Source organism: Antrostomus carolinensis, unplaced genomic scaffold (assembly GCF_000700745.2).
Source record: "Antrostomus carolinensis isolate BGI_N321 unplaced genomic scaffold, ASM70074v2 scaffold31726, whole genome shotgun sequence".
Classification (NCBI taxonomy): Eukaryota; Metazoa; Chordata; class Aves; order Caprimulgiformes; family Caprimulgidae; genus Antrostomus; species Antrostomus carolinensis.
In genome coordinates, this window is record NW_010320350.1 from 27,244 (window position 1) to 47,518 (window position 20,275).

The 20,275-nt window shown below is 40.0% G+C and overlaps 1 protein-coding gene across 1 annotated transcript; it reads left to right on the forward strand.

The window, feature by feature from the left end:
- The first annotated feature begins 1,377 nt into the window (after positions 1-1,377).
- On the forward strand, positions 1,378-19,588 carry LOC104526194 (serine/threonine-protein kinase 38-like). The gene is made up of 13 exons (XM_029085346.1): positions 1,378-1,514; positions 3,254-3,305; positions 4,586-4,708; positions 5,276-5,359; positions 7,841-7,964; positions 8,530-8,684; positions 9,524-9,626; positions 10,407-10,468; positions 12,250-12,367; positions 12,782-12,905; positions 15,612-15,707; positions 17,814-17,905; positions 19,461-19,588. Exons 1-13 carry the CDS (start codon positions 1,381-1,383, stop codon positions 19,586-19,588), a joined length of 1,395 nt encoding a protein of 464 aa, XP_028941179.1. The 5' UTR covers positions 1,378-1,380.
- The last annotated feature ends 687 nt before the right edge of the window (positions 19,589-20,275 follow it).

Consider the following 20,275-nt stretch of genomic DNA (forward strand, 5'->3'; position numbering starts at 1 on the left):
TCATAAACCTAATTTGGGATTTGTCTTCCTCAAAATCCCCTGGTGAAATAGAAGGGTTACGTAAATAATCAAAAGGAAATGTACATTCTCCTGTGTGATTTTTCCAAAACCAACCTGAAAACACCCTGAACAAATGAGCATGGGGCTGAGGTGCTGCTATTTGTGGCTCTCCCCCATTAGGCTCTCTTAAAGTGCCTCAACCCACTTCCAGGTGGGGCACGAGTCCTGGGATAGACTGTACTTTTTTTTTTTCTTTTTAAATCTCCCCTGGCTTCCCCAGTCCAGCTGCAAGAGACTCAGGAGTGCCCTCAGATGTCTTTTCCCAGTGTTAAAAACATCACTTTAGCACATCCAAATTCTTTGGTTTCAAGATGAAAGAGATGGAAGAGAGCAGCCTTTCTTCTTTCCTCTTTCTTCTCAGTTTTTAAGTGCTTAGTGACCATGTGCCCTGACCTATAAGTACTTTATCTGCATGTGTAACATATTTACAGCTGCAGAAGATTCGCCCCCTGAATCTGAGAATCCAAACACAGGGAGCTCTGTAACCAACAGTCGCTCCAGAAAACTCTCATTTGGTTGGTGGCATGGCATAGAGGCGGTCAGAAAGGAAACAGACAGAAAGGCTGGTTGCCTAATGGCCTTGTGGGGAAGGGTTTTCTATTCTTGGTGGCTGGTTGTTGTTTTAAAAAAAACCCAACTAAAAAAAAAACAGCAACAGAAGTTTTCCATGTAAAATACAGCAGTTCCATTATTTCATTTTCATGCCATGATTTCTAGAAATCCCCCTAGTTGTCCACATGCAATTTTGTTGAGCTACTTTAAAATTCAAAGATATTTGGCTGTCTTCTATGCTTGAAATAGCTTCTTCTCTCGATGGTATTAGGATTTTACTTTTTCATTTTATCCTGTCCTTTTGGCAGCACCTAGCATTTCTGGAGTCTGAAATTGTCATAGAGTTGTGACATGTCCAGCTGTGGGAGCTGCCTCGTCCTCCTCTTGCTCCCCCCTTTTCCTTTCCACGCTCCGCCGCCGATTCCCTCCACCAGGCTGGGCTCAAGTCTGCCAGAGGTAGTTTCCTGCGCTGCTGGGTGAGCTGCCCATAGCCTGCATAATTCTTTGCTATGATTCACCCTGTGTTTTGCCAACATGTTGTTAATTTTTTTAGGGAGTGGGTAGTAAGTCCTCCTGCTATCTTGGAATAATTTTATAATACAGTTTTTTAATGGAGTTGTTTATATGTAAAGAACAGTGCCTTTCCTGTGAATTCTATAGTGTCTAAGAATTTGAAGATGGAGAATGAGAAAGAGGAATATATGTATATTTCAGATATCTTTTGAAGTGAATGATGATTTTACATGCTCTGTTTCAGTACATGTTACCATGGCGATGACTGCAGGGACTACAACATCCTTTCCCATGAGTAACCACACCCGGGAGAGAGTGACGGTGGCCAAACTTACGCTGGAGAACTTCTACAGCAACCTAATTATACAGCACGAAGAGAGAGAAACCAGGTACTGGCTCTACTTTCTCTCACCCCTCTTCAGCTTTTCTCAGTTGACTTTTAGTGGTGTTTGTTCAAGGGCACTTTGATCTCCATGCACGGAGCAGTTCTCAGAAGTTTTGCTGTACTTGGTAGCACAGAGCTAATCCCCGAAGGGCACAGGCTACCTTTCAGCTGCTGGCTGTGCTGGTAGACCTGTGAGCATCCCCTGCTACTGCACCAAGCAGCCACTGAGTGACGAAGGACCTCCACTTTTCGTGTTCTCATACAATTTACCTCCTGCTACACTGCAGAAACCGCTTTGTGCGGGGCCTTATTTTGCAGCATGTGTGAAGTTTCTACTTCTGCATGTAGGTTTGGTGACCTCCAGTTCTTCTGCGTGTGCCACAGGTAGTAAACTCTACCTATAGCGTAGAGTACGTGTACCTGTGTCTCTCACAGGTAGATGCTGCTGATGGGTGGTAACTTGGTTTTATATAAGGCAGTGGTTTGTGGTGTCTATTCATGCTCTGCAGCATGGAGCTCATGTCAAGACTCGTAAACCCTGCAGAAGGGACTGTATAGGAGGTAGGGAACAGGACTGATAGGAGAGGTGTTTGACTGGGTGATGAGGTAAGGGAAGGAGACAGAGAGCTGGGGGTGGCCTGGGTGGAGATAAGGGGAAGTAAAGAGCATAGTGTTGGTGATGGTTTAAATCCCCTTTAACTTCTCTCATCAGTGCCCAATTCTGCCTCTGATGTGGTGAAGTGCTACTTGAATTGTCAAAGCACCAAGTATTTGATTATAAAGAATGTTGTGTTTCAAATTGTCATCAGCATGTGAAATTATCATTCCCCTGGTAATATGTTTTTAATCGAGGGGTTTTCAGCTGAGCAGCAGGGTTTCTCTCTTCCTCATATTTAGTCATTGTCCCATGTAATTCAGTTGCTTCTAGTTAGAACAGACTGTCTACTGAGGGCCTTGTAATTTAGAGGATCCTGCTGTACTTCCCAAAATGCAGAAACACACCAGCAGCCTGGCACCCAGACTTCAAACTCTTGGCTGCTACTAGTGGGTAACCAGCTTTCTGCAAGTGGCACCCTGACAGTCATAAAGGAATATCCCTCAGGTGGAAAAAGAGGGGTCCAGTAGCCATGTGCTGACCTCCTGGGGTATGCCCAGGCTTCACTCTCTGCTCAGACCCTCCCAGCCTGGCATGGCATCAGCTGGAGCAGCTCTGGGACTGGTGAGCCCTGGCCCAGGCAGGACACTGGGAGGAGATGATGATGAATCCAGGGGGATAGAGTTAGTTGGTGTGAGGGTGGGGGAGTAGGATCAGGTGTGTGACCAGGGAGAGGTCAGCAAGGCTGAGATTGGGGGGTGAAGCTGGAGCTGGCTGAGGTGTTGGAGGTAGAAATGGTGAAAAAGCCCATTTTTATTATTTATAATCCTAATTGATAAAACCAGCATTACTTCAACAAGATTATATGAAGAAATATAAGTAATTAGTGTGATTATATGTTTTGACCTTTAAGACCTAATTCTGCAAGCACATAAGTTATGTGCTTAAATTTGCTTATACTTTTTCAACAGCTTTGGTCACAAATGAGCGAATGGATGGAGTGGGCAGTAAGTCTTCACATTTCCATTTCAGTCAAATTCTTTGGTATCTGGAATATGTGAAGTAAAGGTGTTGTTTTGCTGTAGTGTTACATTTGTTTTTAATAAAGAAAAAAAACCCAAACAATCTCCTGTTTCTCCCCTTTGCAGGCAGAAGAAGCTAGAAGTGGCTATGGAAGAGGAAGGCCTCGCAGATGAAGAGGTAATACTACTTCTGTAGAGTCTGCTTTCCTTTTGTTGCACTACTCCAAAATGGCATTTGAGGAGCTTACAGAAACATTAGCTAGCATGACATTCAGTTTTACTTTGTAAATGAATGTTGCCCCTGTAAATAACTTATTAGGGAAGCTGTGAATATGCTTGAATGATACTTGAAATAGCTAAGGCTTTTTGTACCACCCTCAGTCCTTATGAGACATATGGCTGTGGCAAGTATATAACATGCTTTTCAAAGATTAAAATTGTTTGCTGTTATATTTGGCAAGAAAAAAAAAGGAGAGCGGGTAGACAGCAAAACACTGAACCCTTTTTTCTTGGTTTAAACAATAAACTGGGCACACCCTTGCTCCGTTTGGATACGGCTGAGGAGGGATCTCTAGTTGACATTTCTCACAACCTTGGTCACTAAGTTGCTTTTCCTGAGGTCTGTCACACCATGGCTGTCTGTACTGCCTTCAGGATAGGCAAGGAAATGAGTAGGGACTGCGCACCAGTCCTTTCCGAGTTTGTGTGGCTGCCGTAACTTCTGGGAAGAGGGAAAAGCGAGTGTGGGTGCGTAATGCCATCTTGTGGTTTTAAATGTCGCTGTTACCCTAGTAAAAAATCTGGCAGGTGCCTGATGGATGGGTCTTGTTAGCAGTCTCTGCGATCTTCCCAGCATCTTTGGGAGCATAGGTCGGCGTTTGTCTTCTCTCAGACTGAATCCCACTGACATTTTTATAGAATAAAATATGTGACAGGATTTGGACAGACTTCTCTTTCAAATACAAGCGTTTGCCTTCCCTAAACCAAACAGATTTTGCTATAGATAGTGTAAGTTGGATCTCTGCCTGTTAGACTCCTTGCTGCCTGTCATCACTCTTTTTAGTGGGGTGCAAGTTTCAGCTTTTATTGATCCTTCACACTGCCTAAGAACAAGACTCCTTGCCTCAGCTAGTGACGTTGGCCTTTGGACTGATGTGCTTTGTTTGAACCAGTATGATTTTTTTAAAAAACTATTTCTTATTACTGTTTCTTTTTATCTCAGTAACAGCAAAAATACCAACCCCACCTGCCCCCCCCCCCAAAAAAAAAAAAGTGAAACTGTCCCTGAGGCCTCAATATGAAAGACCATGCTCATGGATCATACTTTGAGAAATTCAGAAAGACTTCCTTTTACATTTTCTCTGCAGTCTTAATGGGAGAGAGAATACTTCATAGGGAGATTGTGTATCTTGACTTTATACTGTCAAATGACTTATTTCTATGTATGTGTCTCCTTAGAAAAAACTGCGCAGGTCACAACATGCTCGCAAAGAAACAGAGTTTCTGCGACTGAAGAGGACTAGGCTTGGCTTGGATGATTTTGAATCTTTGAAAGTTATAGGAAGAGGAGCATTTGGGGAGGTTTGTGGCTTTCTTGTTTTAATAGGATATTAAAATTGCATTGAACATTAAAATAAAACATTTTAATTACAGAATAAGAAGTTCCAGTTGGGGAGTTTTACTGCAGAAGAATAGCTATTGGAATAATTGTGCAAGTGTGCTAAGTCCATTTATGAATTATGTGCATAGATTTCTCAAGTCCCTTGAAAGGCCCTTAGTTTCCCACAGCTTCTTAGCCCAAACTGATGTTACCCCTGTGGCCCCCTGAAATGATGGATTTGCAGCTGCACAGCTCCCTCCATAAACCATCCTTCCTGCCTTGTGTCACGTCATGGTTGTATCTGCTCCTGAATTTTAGTGTACACAGTCTCACAGCTACCCACTAACTTGGTCTAAAACAATAATTACTTCAAATTGTCTGTTCATCACTGGTATTAATGTTGTACATGGTGTAGAAATATTTTTTTCCATGTTTTTTTAAATGTTTAACAAAAGAACTTTTCTGTGCCCGGCAATTTGGAGCCTTCCAGTGGATTCCATGCTGGGGTCTAGTAGAGAAGATTGATGGGGTTATTCTTCTCGTTACAGGTACGCCTCGTTCAGAAGAAGGATACAGGCCATATTTATGCAATGAAGATACTAAGAAAAGCAGATATGCTGGAGAAAGAGCAGGTTTGTGTTGTATAAATCCCCTAGATTTCAAACTTAACGCTGTCTAGAAAATTGCTGAAGTTCTTTGTGGCAGATACTGTTTAGTCATACTTTCACCGTCTATAGCCCTGATAATGGTATAGCAGTCCAAAGCATTTATGGAGTTGCTACCACAGTACAAAAGAGTAAGAAGTTAGGAAATTAGGTCATGTAACAGCATTTAAAAAAATGTATTGACAACCAATCTGGATTAGTGACAAAGATTTTAATTTTTTTCTCCCTTCCTATATCAGTGCAGACCTTACAGTACTTAATCTGTAAAACTGCATTTCAAGGAAGATGCTTCTGGAAAAGTAGTATTGTGCCAAAGTAAAAACTGATAGTACTTGATGTTTTCTTTTGATGGTTACATACCAACAGATGTTACACTGTTCATTGGCTTTGTTTTCCTTTGTTTTGCTTTTTTAGACAGGTCTTGCTAGTTTGATTTGGTTTTTGGTTTTACTTTTTAGTTAACAATTCACTGCAAATTCCTGGTAAGACACAGCAAGTACTTTAGCACCACAAAGCAAAGAAATTAAGTGTGGATGTCTCAAGTGAAAGGGCAGAAAAGAAGACTTTCCTTACCTGTCCAAACCTTACCCATCATTTGTTCTTGTATTACATTTCCCTGCAGTGGTACTTGTACTTTTTTTTTTTTTTCTTTCCCCTGGCACAGACTTTTTGCCTCCTCAAGCCCATGCCCTGAATATAGAGAACCAGAAGAGCAAAATGCCCTGCTCAGCAGCCAGGATGTGTGTGGCCCTCTGGCTGAAGCCCTGCCCCTGTTTCATAACCTGATGTGGCAAGGAGGCTGAGCTCACACTCCCCATTTAGTTTGGGACTGTAATCTTCCCTGAGAGTATTTATCTGCTGTAATTTTTATTGCCTAGTTTGTTCAATGGAAAGCAACACAAGACATCAATGCAATAAAATTAAGATTTTCTTCAAGCCTAGTAGCACTGGGAGATATCCTGGCTGTTTTTTAAGCGAGGTTTTAGTGTTATATTTTAGAGCTACATTTGAGGAGTGTAGAGTGGAAAGAAATATTTTCTAACAAGAATAGATAGAGCTAGATAAATCAAAGTTGGAGTGCCTAGTACTGTGAGAGAACTCATTGCCCTGTGACACTCTGTGAGAAGAATACATACACATAAAGATGCTCTTGGCCAGTAGAATTGGGGAAGAGATGCAGAAGACTGCTGCTTATTGGAAATAGCCCTTGAAGCTGGAAGAGTGGTACATATTTTTCTCTCCAGATGTTGCTTTCTGGTGTGTGAATAATGAGTCTTACAGCTGTTAAGAAATATTTTTCCATGCATGTCTTTCATTTTCCTTCAGGATGAGGGTTCATTCATTCACACCCCTCTTCCAATCTCCAGTACTTGTGGTTTCCAGTGAATTAATGGGGTAGCTGCTCTCCATCTATTTTTTCAAAGCCTCAGCTGGGAGTGGAATATCCTGGGCAAGGTCAGATGTTCCTAAACTCACTTGCCCAGGACCAACGTCAGCAGTGGTGGCCATAGCAGTTCTGGGCAAGCCTCATGCACGTCACTTGGATGAATTACTCCATCTTCTCTTCCTTTTCCCCTGCCTTAAATAGCCCAAGACCCTTACCATTTTTGCACTGTTTTAATACTGGACACTGATCAAATTGCTACCTGCCATCATCTGTAAGAGCTGAAACCCATCCCAGCTGTTTCCCACTTGGACAAGGCACTTGCCATGCAGTTCAAGTAAGGTTCACCATGTACACGCATAGGAGCAGTCTCCATGTACCATCTGGAAGGGGTTCGCTCACCGTCAGCAGTGTGTACAATGTGAGTTTGGGAACTAGACAGTGGTTCACTGTCATGTAAGTCAGACATTTCTCTCTTTTCACAGTGATGCAAGAATTGGGTTTTGCAGGAAGTAATTAGTTTAGGCACTCTGTCACTCCTGCTAGAGAAGATTCCCCAGGCTTGTCTTGACAAGTTTAAACTGTGAGATACCTGTGTAAAAGTAGCTATTAGTTTTTGGTTTCTTTGTGTATGTGTATGAGAAATCTAACTTCTGACAGTAATCATAATGCATCTACCATTTATTTCTTGGTTCTTACATTCTTTAAGAGCAGACAGGTCTGTCCTTTTCCAATAATTTTGACAGTATTTGCACCTTGAGTTGCACATTAACTTTTTGTCTGAGCTTGCAGTACCATATAAAGCTCTGTGATGGTCAGCTCTAATTTTTTTTTTAATGTTCCTATTTCATTTTAGGGTATAGTAAAAAAGGGAATTGCACTCTTCCACCAGCGTTTCCAGTTCTTTCCAACAAACAGAAACAGCCTAACAAGCTGTGCTTTGTGTTTCTAGAGACTGCTTCTGTAAAGTTGTGAGCAGCTATTTTCAACTCAAGGCATTCCTTGTTGAAATATTTAAATTGTCTTTTAATAATAGTTTGGTTTGTTGTTTTTTTTTAATTTAGGTGGCCCATATCCGAGCAGAAAGAGATATTTTGGTTGAAGCAGATGGAGCCTGGGTAGTGAAAATGTTTTACAGCTTTCAGGATAAAAGAAATCTTTACCTGATCATGGAGTTCTTACCTGGAGGTAAGCTGTATGTTGTGATGTTAGGTTGATATGAGTACTTCTTCTGTAGCTTTTGTTGTCAGCTTCATAAAATGTTAGAAACAAGCATGCTGTGTAATTTGTTATAATAAAAAATTTTAATGCTGTTTTAAATGAAATCCCAGTATTGTAATCCCTCCTGATTTTTAGGGGAAGGAGAAAGGTTGTGGAGGGGTGTTAAAATTAAATAATGGATTAAATAATTATTCTTATCCAATGTTCTGCTTTTTATTGCCAAAGCTAGTAAACACATGCAATACACAAAACTAGTAAATACATGCAATAATACATGTATTGTGCATTAAAATTCACTGTATGTTCCTGGGCTATTCAATTAAAATTCCTATTTATGATTTTCAACAGTTTTACATCCAGTTTACTAAAAAAGTATGTTGGGTTTGTAGGTCCTTGCAGCAATAGTTTTATAATTAGTAGCTATAAGGCCATTTACAAGGTTAAATTTGGATTCTACAGGGGTTTCACATAGAATTAGTCTTGTCATTAAAACGTTCTGATTTCTAAGCTGTGTTTTCTGCTCTTTGATTAGGTGACATGATGACCTTACTAATGAAGAAAGACACCTTATCAGAAGAGGAGACACAGTTTTACATTTCTGAAACTGTGCTGGCCATAGATGCTATTCACCAGCTCGGATTCATCCACAGAGACATTAAACCAGATAACCTTCTGCTGGATGCTAAGGCATGTAACGTGCATGTAAACTGCCTATGCTTTAAACCTATCAGTCTGAAAATAATGTCATTTATAGTGGTGCTCATCGGTGGGAACCGGTAGCACCACACCAGTAATTTTAAACTAGCTGGAGTAAAGGCAGAAAGAGGTCATTATCTTTTCCTTGGAGAACACTGGTACACTTAAAGCAAAACTGCCCATGTTTTTGTGTTGGAAAGGCTCTAACCCTTTTTTTTTTAAGGGAGAAGAGACCCATTCAGGGTGTCCAGATGCTTATATTCATACACATTAAAAACTGATACACTTAGTTACTTCAAGACAAATGAGGGCCTGAAACATTCAGACAATGCTAAATAATCAGTTCAGTTCCTGCAGTTGTCTCATTGTTTTATTACTCGCTCACCAGTGGAAGCGCTCTGTTAGATTGACTATAGTGAGCTGTGGAATGGATTCAGTAAGCATTGTACACAAATCTGTAGACTATCTAGCACTGATGTCTGGAAACCTGATTAAAAACAGGCTGCCATCAAAACAAAACAAAGGAATTTTGTCCTGGAGGCTTTCGCTGTCTCAGAGGTATCCAGTTCAAAACAAAAACGAGGCAAACTATCTGCCCTCAGCTGTTGCAGAGTTGTAGATGTAACCATTCCCAGGGGGCAATAACCCCTTTGGGAGAAAACACATTCTCACAGTACATCAAGATTCAGTTGTTGTTTGCCTGCTTGTCCTGGATTAGGTAGTCCTGTGCAAGTCCGTCATGGCCTGAGAAGGCAAGTGCAGTTATTAAAACTCTTTTTTTGAGCACTGTCTTTCTAAATTATATTTTTATTTTCTCTGATTTTTTTTAGGGTCATGTAAAACTGTCTGATTTTGGGCTATGCACAGGTTTAAAGAAAGCTCACAGAACTGAGTTCTACAGGAACCTTACACACAACCCACCAAGTGACTTCTGTAAGTATAAGCTGTCCTAGTTAAACATTTAAATAGTTTTGAGCTGCAGCTATGCCACATAATAATTTATTTCTGCTGGGTTAAGCAAGATTGATCAGGCTGATTGCATTTAGTTGCAAAACTGGAAATGCTTGTTCTCTGGGACACGGAAGCTTTCACAGGAAAGAAATTCTTATTCTGCAGTGTTAATGTGTTTTTGCGTATTCATACACAGATACAAATACACATAATGTCATGTATCTATATTTTTAATGTGTTTTTCATAACAGTGTCAGTGAAGTTACAGAAACAGTCTTTCAGAAGAGACACGAGTTTCATGTGCTGCCTTAGTGAAGTCAGTGACAAAATCATGAAGCTTTTCATAAGAGTAAAGTTGGTCATCAACCTGCCTTGGTGACATCCACATTAGTGTTTAATTCTACAAATGTAAAATTCCTCTGCAGTTCTTTTTGGATTCTTCACTTTTTGCTTAAAAAAGCCTCTGTATCTGAATGTATGTTGTCAGCTGGAACAATAAATGCTGCTGATCTCAGATCAATCCATAAAACTTTTAGAAAGTTCTGATTTAGAATTGCTGATAATATGTTCTACTTACATGAGTTTCAGCTGCAAATTATTATTCATTATAATTTTCCCATCTCCAGTTACAATCAAATATTTATTTCTAGACTAAACCATTCTAAAGATATAAACTAGTTATTCCTTGAAAACAATGTTATAAATATTTTCTTTTAATTATCACAAATGCACTTATTATCTAATAACTATTTTGTAAATTAGCATTTCAGAATATGAACTCAAAGAGAAAAGCAGAAACATGGAAGAAGAACAGGCGACAGCTGGTAAGCTAATAAAATTATGTATAGTTTTTTTTCTTTTAAACTATTTACAGAAAATGTTAAATAAAAACTGGGCATTAATGTTGCTGGTTTTTAAAAACTGAAAGGCCCTCATGCCTTAACAGATGTTGCTCTCTTCAAGCTCCCAAAATTCCAATTAACTCAGAAGAAGGTGGTCTAGTGATTCCAGTTGTGGAATAGCTCAGAGATCAGGGGAAGAGTGGAAGAATGGCCATCAGCTGGGTCGCTCTGTCTGTTCTCAGAGCTGTGACTAGCTGCTCTTCTCTGTGCCTTTGTTTCCCTTACAGGCATCTGGACTAACTGACCTCAGGTGTCAGCAACCGCTTAGCAAAGCTGTATCTTGAGTTTGTCTCCTAAACTGACCTGACACTGATACTGTGTGTGAACTCTTGGGTTTAACTCTTTCAGTTCAGTGTCGCAAGAAGATGCGTAGCTCCATGATTCTTTCAGAGGATTGAGGGGAAAACTTGTTTGTCCTTCTGCTGAATGGGAATATGATGGAAAGGAAGTGGAGGATATTGGCACCGCAGTAGTGCAGCCTGGGTTTGTAGTGAAGGCTGGTCAAGTAGCAAAGGGCCCTCTGGCATTAACTGAATCAAAGGAAAGTATCTGTCACCCATAGGATTTCAGAATTTCAGTCCTGCTTGTGATTTTCCCCAAATAGCAATTGCAAAAACCTCAGTTTACGAATTTTGGAACATTTTAATTTGCACTCACTGTTTAAAAAGTGATATGCTCCAGTATTCCCAAAGAGCTTTTGGGCTGTTTTTTCTTTCCTCGTGAGGCATAATGAGATTACACTGCAATCATTCTGCCTCACAGGGGCTGTATTTCACACCCTTACTCCCTCTGGGTTTGGATCTCTGAAAACACTACATCTCCTGAGTCAGTAAAGACTGATGGGGCAGGACAGTGTAGTGAAGCTCGATGAATCATGAGACAATCCAGCAGAGAAAATAAAAGGCCAAAATGACAACTCGTACCAACATTATTTGAAAAGGAGCCATATTCTTGGTTTTCAGTTGGTTCAAAAGTAAATGTCTTGGCTCTGTTCAAGGAAATGAAGTATTTTGTTCCTGGACAGACAAATAGAAGTAAAATATTTTTCTGGCAAAACTGGTTTTGGCAGGATTTTCTTGATTTTGGTTTGTTTTTTTCTTCCCCTTCCACCCCTACTCCCATGGGAAATTCTCCATCAGTAAAGAGAAATTCCCAAATAGCTCAAGATCTCTAGCCTGCATGTTTAAAAGGTTAAAAAGATGGAGCCTGGGACTAGTAAGAGCTCAAATTTAATTTTGCAATAAAGGCAAGATAATACATGGAACAGCTAGTGTATCACAGGTGTCACACATGGGAATCTACCACTGGTTATCCTTTTAAAAACAAACAAAGAAAAAAAACAACCTACAACAACAGAACTTCTTGAGTATTTTAGTAATGCAGCTGCTTGAAACTTTAGCTAAGATGACCCTCTGATATTGCAGTGGGAATATTCTATAATTTCATCACATTTCAGAGGATGATTTCCATTTACTTCCAAGGTTCTCTGTGCTTACTCATGTAAAAGAATAATGTTCTTGGGATTTTAGATATTGTGAATTCTTAAATTAAGCATTCTTGTCCACCCAAATAACAAGACCCTATACGTGAATCCCCAGGAAAAGGTTTTGCAAAGTGTAAAAAAAAGTATTATTGATCTTATTGATTGTTTCTAAAGAGTTTATTCTTTTTTCCTTTTTCTTTTTTTTTTTTTTTTCTCCCAGGCATATTCTACTGTTGGAACCCCCGATTATATTGCACCAGAAGTATTTATGCAGACTGGGTACAACAAGCTGTGTGACTGGTGGTCATTGGGAGTGATTATGTATGAAATGCTAATAGGTATATTAAAGACCCAACCTAAGAATCATTCAAAGGGTTCAAAGGCAGCAGGGCCCATTAGTTCAGAGTCTGATCCCCTGCACAGTGCAGGTACAAGAATTTCATTCAGTTATTCCTGAAGTAAGCCCAAAATTCAGCTTCCAGAAAACTTTAAAGTCCTCCCACATTTCCAAGAAGACAGCAAGAGATGATGCCTTAGTTGTTTCAGTGAGTAACTGTTCACTGTTAAGTGCTTTTGAGGGTCAGTCTCATTACCTGAAAGTGACACAATAACATTTAATGCTGCGCTACAAAAGAGAAAATTTTTGCCTCGTACTGCTTGTTAGATTTGGGAGCTGTGGTGGCACAAGCAGAGGCTCAGGTCACTTTCCTTGTCTGGGAAAAGCCTGTGAATTTTTCTATTTGTCTGTGCAGGGTATCCACCTTTCTGCTCAGAAACACCACAAGAAACTTATAGGAAAGTTATGAACTGGAAAGAAACGTTGGTATTTCCTCCAGAGGTGCCTATTTCAGAGAAAGCGAAGGACTTAATTCTAAGGTCAGTAACAAAATCTCACTTCTGGCCACTTACCCAGACTGATCATCTTCCATTAGGTTAACTTTCCATTCTGCATGATGGAAGCTTTAGATTGGAGGGAAACAGAGCAGATTGAAGAAAAAGGAGGGAAAAAAAAAAATAAGGTGAAAAAGAAGGAAAAAAGTGATTAACACAGTTTTTCTCTTCTCAGAGGGAACTAGAAAATAAATGCTTACCAGCATTCAATGCATTGAACAGAAATCTTTGGATGCTTTGAATTTACTCACTTCTTCCAAAATGCCATTTTTTAATCCATTCAGTTTGCATTGAAGTTTTTGTGAGAGGTTTTGGTGTCAAGGTCAGGCAGAAATGCTCTCTTGTAATGGGAAGTTTTGGGAGAGATGGTTTTTGGCTTTGATTTTCCCCCCCAAAGGTAATATTACAAGCTTATGTGACTTTGTTTCAGGCAAAAAGGGGAATGTACTGAACACGCAGAGCCAAAAACTAGAATTTATTAGTCCAAGCAGTGTTCTAGTAGCATACAATAAACAGCAAACAGTTAATCCAGTGATACTAACACAGTACAAATAATTTAATTATTGCTAATATTCACTAGTAAGTTTGAGTATAACAGTTTTATTACATTTCCTGTATCTATTTCTTTATCATTTTGCTTAACCTCTACTATGTGTTGTCAGCATCCTGAGCTCTTTGCTGGGAAGGGTACGGTGTTACTGCTAAGGATTTCTTCCTCTTCAGTCTTGGCTGCATTTGGGGCATTTTCAGATATTTCAGGCAGTTTATTTGTTAACATGTCTTGCTGACTGGCTTATTAATTCAGTTATACATACCTACTTGAATTTATTAGGTTTCTCATATATAGAAGGATTTAAATTAGGGTAAAACATCTTTAGTGATAAGCAATTTACTAAAACAAGATGAAAACAGCCAGTTAGGCAACAGACACCTGGCCGTTGGGTACTTTGTCCATTACAGCTTGGACAAGTTAAGCAATGGTTATTTCAGCCTAAAGGAAGTTGCAGACAAAGCTAAAGTTTCTTTATTTTTATGGATACAGATAAAACCAAACTAAAATAATCTCAAGTTCAGACATAGCCTGACAAATCCCAAGACCTGGTCTCTATAACTGTTATTACAAGGTCTGAGGTCTGTTATTAGTACTTGGCAACAGCCAGCTGGCTGGGCTGCAGTAGCAGTATAGGCAGGTTTTTCTCCCAAGTGACACTCAACTGCAAGTAAAAGAACGTTATAGTCTATAATTGGAGGCAGTTTATAGCCTAACTGGCTACGTTACTAAGTTATGTGCTGAAAATTTCACTAACCAGCGAGAAGGTGACCTGTTTTGTATTGCCATGTGAAAAGTGCCTTGTGAATATGGATGATGTGGTTGTGTGGGGAGATTGAGTGCAGGATAACTAAATCAACAGCCGAAGAGCTTTGCTCGTCTAGGCAAACGGTATTTCATTTAAGGAAGGCCAGCTGACTTTGAGAGCAACAGGAGGCCCACATCCCCATGCTACCGAGTGCTCCCCACTTCCAGGAGGCTGCCAGGTGACTACACTTGGCAAGACCAAGCTTTTTGTTTGCCATGGGCATTTTTTTCCTGTTATTGTATACCCCTGTTTGTGTTGTTGTTGACAGCTTTTGCCATCCTCAAAGAGACCGCAATGAGGTAAAAATATAAAGCAGTTACATCTTTGCTAATACAAAAGATAGCTTGGATTTAATGAAGGAGGCTAAGCATTGGTATGCTGACCATCTCCTTGATGAGATACTTCAGAGTGTTTTCCAGCCAGCTAGGCATCGGTCCAGGCAGGCGTCAGTCCAGAAGGGTCAGCTTCTGCTGCTTCCTGGAACAAATCCCTGATGTTGCTCAGTTGCTGTCAAAGAGCTTCCACCTCCCTTTTTTTAATTTTTTTTTTTTTTTTTCTTTAGGATTTTATACTTTTCCTTGTTGGTGTTTTTCCTCCTGCCTACTTGAGCAGAGAACAGTCTTCGTCTCAACAGTCCTATCTCTGTCTCCAATTTCACCTTTTTTTTCTTACTTGACTCTATGGACTTTCTCACAACTGCTTCTCATAAATCGACAATTTTACCTGGAGTCTGAGCTGAGGTTATGCAGTTGGGTCGTATCAGAAATAGGCCTTGGGTCTTTGTACCACCAGCACCTGGACCTCTAAGGAGAGGGAAGAGAGGGTGCCAGAGAGAATAGGGACATGGCATGTTCTGAATGTGTCTTTTGGCCAACTGTAGTTCCAAAATGTGACATCAAAGAGTAGTCCTATTTCACTAAGTGTTTTTGTTCCTTTTATTTTGGCTTCGAAACATGGGTTTTAAATAGTTGAGAACGTGCAGAGGAGTTTTCAGTGGTAGCAATTTAAGCCTTCTTTTCCAACTAAACTTACAGGACTAGAATTTGCAGTAACTTTTCACAAACCTTGAAGATGGGGATTCAGCAGTTTAGAAAAGGTGTATGTTACTGTCATCATGGCTTTTTGTTTTGAGACTCTAACAATATTCTGCTTCTACTATTTCCCTTCTCTCCTAGATGCAACAGGCTGCTTTTAAGTAACCTCAAGTGGTGGAATAATCTGAAAGAACTTGCTCAAATTCCTGATACAAGATTCCATGGCAGTTTTATTGTCTGTTGCTTTTGTCTGTATTTATTGTAACATTCCCTTTATTTTTTTTTTCCCACTTTTTCAGATTTTGTATTGACTCAGAAAATAGAATTGGTAGTAATGGAGTAGAGGAAATAAAAAGTCATCCATTTTTTGAAGGAGTGGACTGGGGACATATCAGGTATATATATATATATATATATACACACACACACATTTTTTAGAGGGAATAAAAGCCATGAAAGCAATAATTCGATGCACTATTATTATTTCCAATTTGTATTTTATTTTGAAAGGCGGTAGGTGGGTGACAGAGAAGATTTTCAGGCCTTGCTGACGTTCATAAATCTGATCAAAGTTTAACTGTGATGCTTCAGTCTTGAGATGCTTCAGAGTGCCCAGGATGGAAAGAAATTGTGGTACAGTGGCTGTGTTAATCCTGATGTATGCTCTGGTATTAGCAGAGAGCTCCTCTTCAGTACTAATGGGCTCTGCAGCTATTGCTATAATTGACTTTTTTTGTAATAGAAGCACAGGAAAAGCAAAATCTATTCCAAAAATGCAGGGGAAATAGATGAATGAAGAGGAGAGGCAGTAAGTAGGAGGGAAACACAGGCCATGTCTTTATTGCATGCTGCAGATACCACACCTGAGTGAGACGGTATGTCTACAGAGCTCTGGGCAGAGGCACTGACTCACCTCAGAGTCACAGCCTCTGTGGCCAAATTCCGCTGGGCCAAGCCTGCGTAGAAGGCCTGGCCAAGGCAGATGTACCAGTTTCAGCCTGGGCTTGTGCCTGCAGATGCTGAGCTACATCTGCACATACCCAAAGCGGTAACACCTCCAGAGCAGACTTTAGTGGGACCACAGATACTTCCAGTTGAAATGATGGCTACTGTTCAGCTCTCTTCAAGATTTGAGGTAGTCTAGGGAACTGCTTGAGAGAGTCCAGCACAGAGCCACCAAGATGATGAAGGGAGTGGAGTATCTCCCTGATGAGGAAAGGCTGAGGGAGCTGGGCCTCTTTAGCTTGGAAAAGAGGAGACTGAGGGGAGACCTCATTCATGTTTATAAATATGTTAAGGGTGAATGTCAGGAGGATGGAGCCAGGCTCTTCTCAGTGATGCCCAATGGTAGGACAAGGGGCAGTGAGTGTGAGCTGGAACACAGGAGGTTCTGCTTAAACTTGAGAAGAAACTTCTTTCCAGTGAGGGTGATGGAGCACTGGAACAGGCTGCCCAGGGAGGTTGTGGAGTCTCCTTCTCTGGAGACATTCAAAACCTGCCTGGATGCCTTCCTGTGTGATCTCATTTAGGTTCCTGCTCCAGCAGGGGGATTGGACTAGATGATCTTTCGAGGTCCCTTCCAATCCCTGACATTCTGTGATTCCAGTAATAATGCAGTTTTCTACAAGAAAATCCATACTGTGGGCATTTGAGTGTCCAGCTTGTGTACTTCTCATTTCCTCTGGTGCAGAAAGCCTCATTTAACTTATCTTTTCAGTGTGGGAGACATTAATAAGCAGTAAGAGCAGTGACATATGTGTTCACACCACATTTGACAACCTAGCGAAATGCTTTCCCCATTCCACATAGAAGTGGCTTTAATTGTAATAATTACATCCGTAGTAAGTTTACAGGTGTAAATTAATTACTTTCCCACAGTGCTGTGTTCCAGTTTGAATGCTTTCGTGGGACAGATCTCTTAAGCAACTTCGAAAGCCACCTTAAAACTTCGTAGAGGGCTGCTTAATTGTTGAGCTAATAAAGCAGTAACATGTCAGAGCCAACTTATTTTGGATGAGAAATACTGGCGACTGAGTGTCAGAAATAGGAGCTACAGTCGAAAGGTATTTGGATGAGGTCCAGGCTGATGAGCACTGGAATTGTAAAGCAACACATCTGATGGCTGCAAATGCAAGTAAAGTCATGCTCAGCTGAGTAGGCTGGGTTTATGAAACGAAGGTAACCACAGTGGTTCTTGGTGACAACAAAGATCATAGCGATAGCTGTATGGCAGATAAGTGCGGAATGCTGTTTCAGAAAATGGGAAAATTATGTTTTTCCCAAGTTTGCCAAGAAGATACTAATGGTAGATAGGAAACCAATAAATCTCCTGATAATGTCAGTAAGCAGGCGAGTTGGATACGTTTCTGGTAGACTCATTGGAACCTTTGTGCTTTAAATTAAAGGGATGTTGTAACTGTAAAAAGCAAAGTTAAACAAAACTGGAACTTAATGTATCTTGTCCTAGTGTTCACTATTCTGGCATTTATTTCTCTTTGCAGGGAAAGACCAGCTGCAATCCCTATAGAAATCAAAAGTATTGATGATACTTCCAACTTTGATGAATTTCCTGAATCTGATATTTTACAGCCAGGTGAGACTGCCATTGTAAATTCCAAATTTCTCTCTATGACATGCTAGAATACTCCACAGATGCTTTTGTTGTTGTTTATATTCATTTTTATAATATCCTAATCAAGGTAATACACAGACTTGATCTTAGAGATTTTCTTTCAAATCTGAATTTTAACATATTATCTCTCACAGCTTCTACTTCTTTAGAGATTCGGAGGGGGGGGAAAAGAAAAGCCCACAGATTTTAACAGTTAAATGTATTAGTAAAAATGGTTTGCATATGTAGTGAGCACAGGAAACAGTACAGTTTTCTACCATACAGTCTGTCTAACCAAATTTGGGTAAAAATTATGCAGATTTGCTTTTGATCTTTAATGACTTTTGAGTTTCATGCCAAGCATAAATGTTCACATATTTATCGGCAAAAATTTTCAGACAGATGATTGTTTAACATTGTGGTTTATGAACCTGAGTGTCTCTGCAAATCATTTAAGGTTTTTTTAATTGTTAATTTCTATTGGCAAGTAGTAGGAAACTTTTATACATAAAAGGCTTGATTCTCTGACATGCCAAATTCTCCCAGCTCCCACTCTTTTAAATTAATTATTGATGGCTTAAAGATAGGCATATATAGAGCAATGATTAATTGATGAAAGATAAGTGTAGATATGCTAAAAACCATAAGAATTATCAAAAAGCTGGGGTGGGGTTTTTTTCTGAAATGGATTTTATTTAATGGCAAGGAAGCTTGTCTTTTTAATGCAAAAGCAAGCAATCTCCAGTGCATAAGTTAAGCTGTTTAAGTCTGTATTTGGCTAATGCCAAGTACATTTGTATTGGTTTTGGCATTTCAGACCCACCGAAAATGTTACTGTGCATCTAGATACTGAAATACAAAGTTTTATATTGGTGTGTTTGGTATCTTGAGTTGAAAATATTGTTGTAAAACTCTAAAAGCAGCAACCAGAGAGCTAAATATAGAAGCCCACTGCAGTGAATGTCCGTGTGCAGCATGCCAGCCATATGGGCTGCTCATAAAATAAAAGGAGGCTGTACAAGCCTCACTGAAGCTATAAGCAAGGAGGAAGTCCTAGGAGAGTAGTATGTGCGTGATATATGTAGGTCTTTTGGGAGAACCTGAATATATCCATTTCTTCTGTTTGTGTTGAGGATAACACAATATGTATACATGTGTTTATTCTGCATGGAGCATCCTAAATGTTATGGTTTTTGTAATTTTATATCCTGTGGGTGTTTTAGAGGTTCCTGTCAAGGTATGGGAGCCTGTGACAGTGTGTAGACATACCAAAAAAAAAACCAAAACAACCCCAAAACACAAAAAACCAAAAAACCCCTCTTCTTCCACTTCAGAGATACATGCTGAAATTATAACTCTTCTCAGACTATTGACAAAAGGCAACTGACCTGATTAGAAACAGGATGTCTTCAAGGAATTTCTGCTGACTAGGGAAATAAGAGTTCAGTGCTGTTTATGTCAGTGCTCTGTGAAAAGCCCTCTCAGAAGCAATGCTGGCTTTAATTGTTTTGTTTTTACTTTTGTTTCTGAATTCTAGTGCCAAACACAACGGAACCTGACTACAAATCCAAAGACTGGGTTTTCCTCAATTATACCTACAAGAGGTTTGAAGGGCTCACGCAGCGCGGCTCGATCCCTTCCTACATGAAATCCGGGAAGTTGTGAAACAAAACACAAACCCACAAAAGAAATAAAAATACAAACCTCAGGTAGCTGCATCACCAGACCCGCTTGGCATTAGTTATCAATACATTGACTCTGGTGCGCATCAGTTTCACAAGGAAATTCTACAGGATTAGGATTTCTGAGACTACTACAGGAATTAGTTGGCAGTGCCAGCTGGCGCTTTTTTTTTTTTTTAATATTTGAATATTTTTGTTAACTTTATTATACGAAGGTACTGGAATAAAAGGAACATACATCCCTTTGTAACTGCACTGCCTATATATGTATAATGGTTAATTATGCCTCTCTGTACTGTGGCTGTGTTTGTACTGTAAACCATCTAATCCACCCAGAAGTAACACATATCACTTTATGCAGCACTGTTATTATACTGCTTACCTGGTGGGTTTTAGATATGCAGTATAAAAAAAACATTGCCCACATTCACAAAATTCTCTGAGCAGTTGCTCGAGGCTGTTCCAGTTCTGGTCTGCAGATACCCCATGAGTGTGACAGCTCTGAATTATTTTCAATAGCAGTGTCCTGGGGTCTGCTTGTTCCCTGCCTGCCCTCGCCCCTCCCCACTGGAGGGCTTTATCAGCTGATCGTCCCTTCTTCTTTCTTCCTTTTTCCACTGTGCATGGCAGTGAAAGAGTCCCTGTGATCTGTTTAGTGGTATTTCTGCTT

Coding starts and splice junctions, on each gene's coding strand:
- LOC104526194 (XM_029085346.1), top strand. CDS start 1,381: ATGGCGATGACTGCAGGGACTACAACATCCTTTCCCATGAGTAACCAC. Junction 4,709..5,275: donor GAAGAGGAGCATTTGGGGAG/GTTTGTGGCTTT, acceptor TTCTCGTTACAG/GTACGCCTCGTTCAGAAGAA. Junction 15,708..17,813: donor GTGGACTGGGGACATATCAG/GTATATATATAT, acceptor TTCTCTTTGCAG/GGAAAGACCAGCTGCAATCC.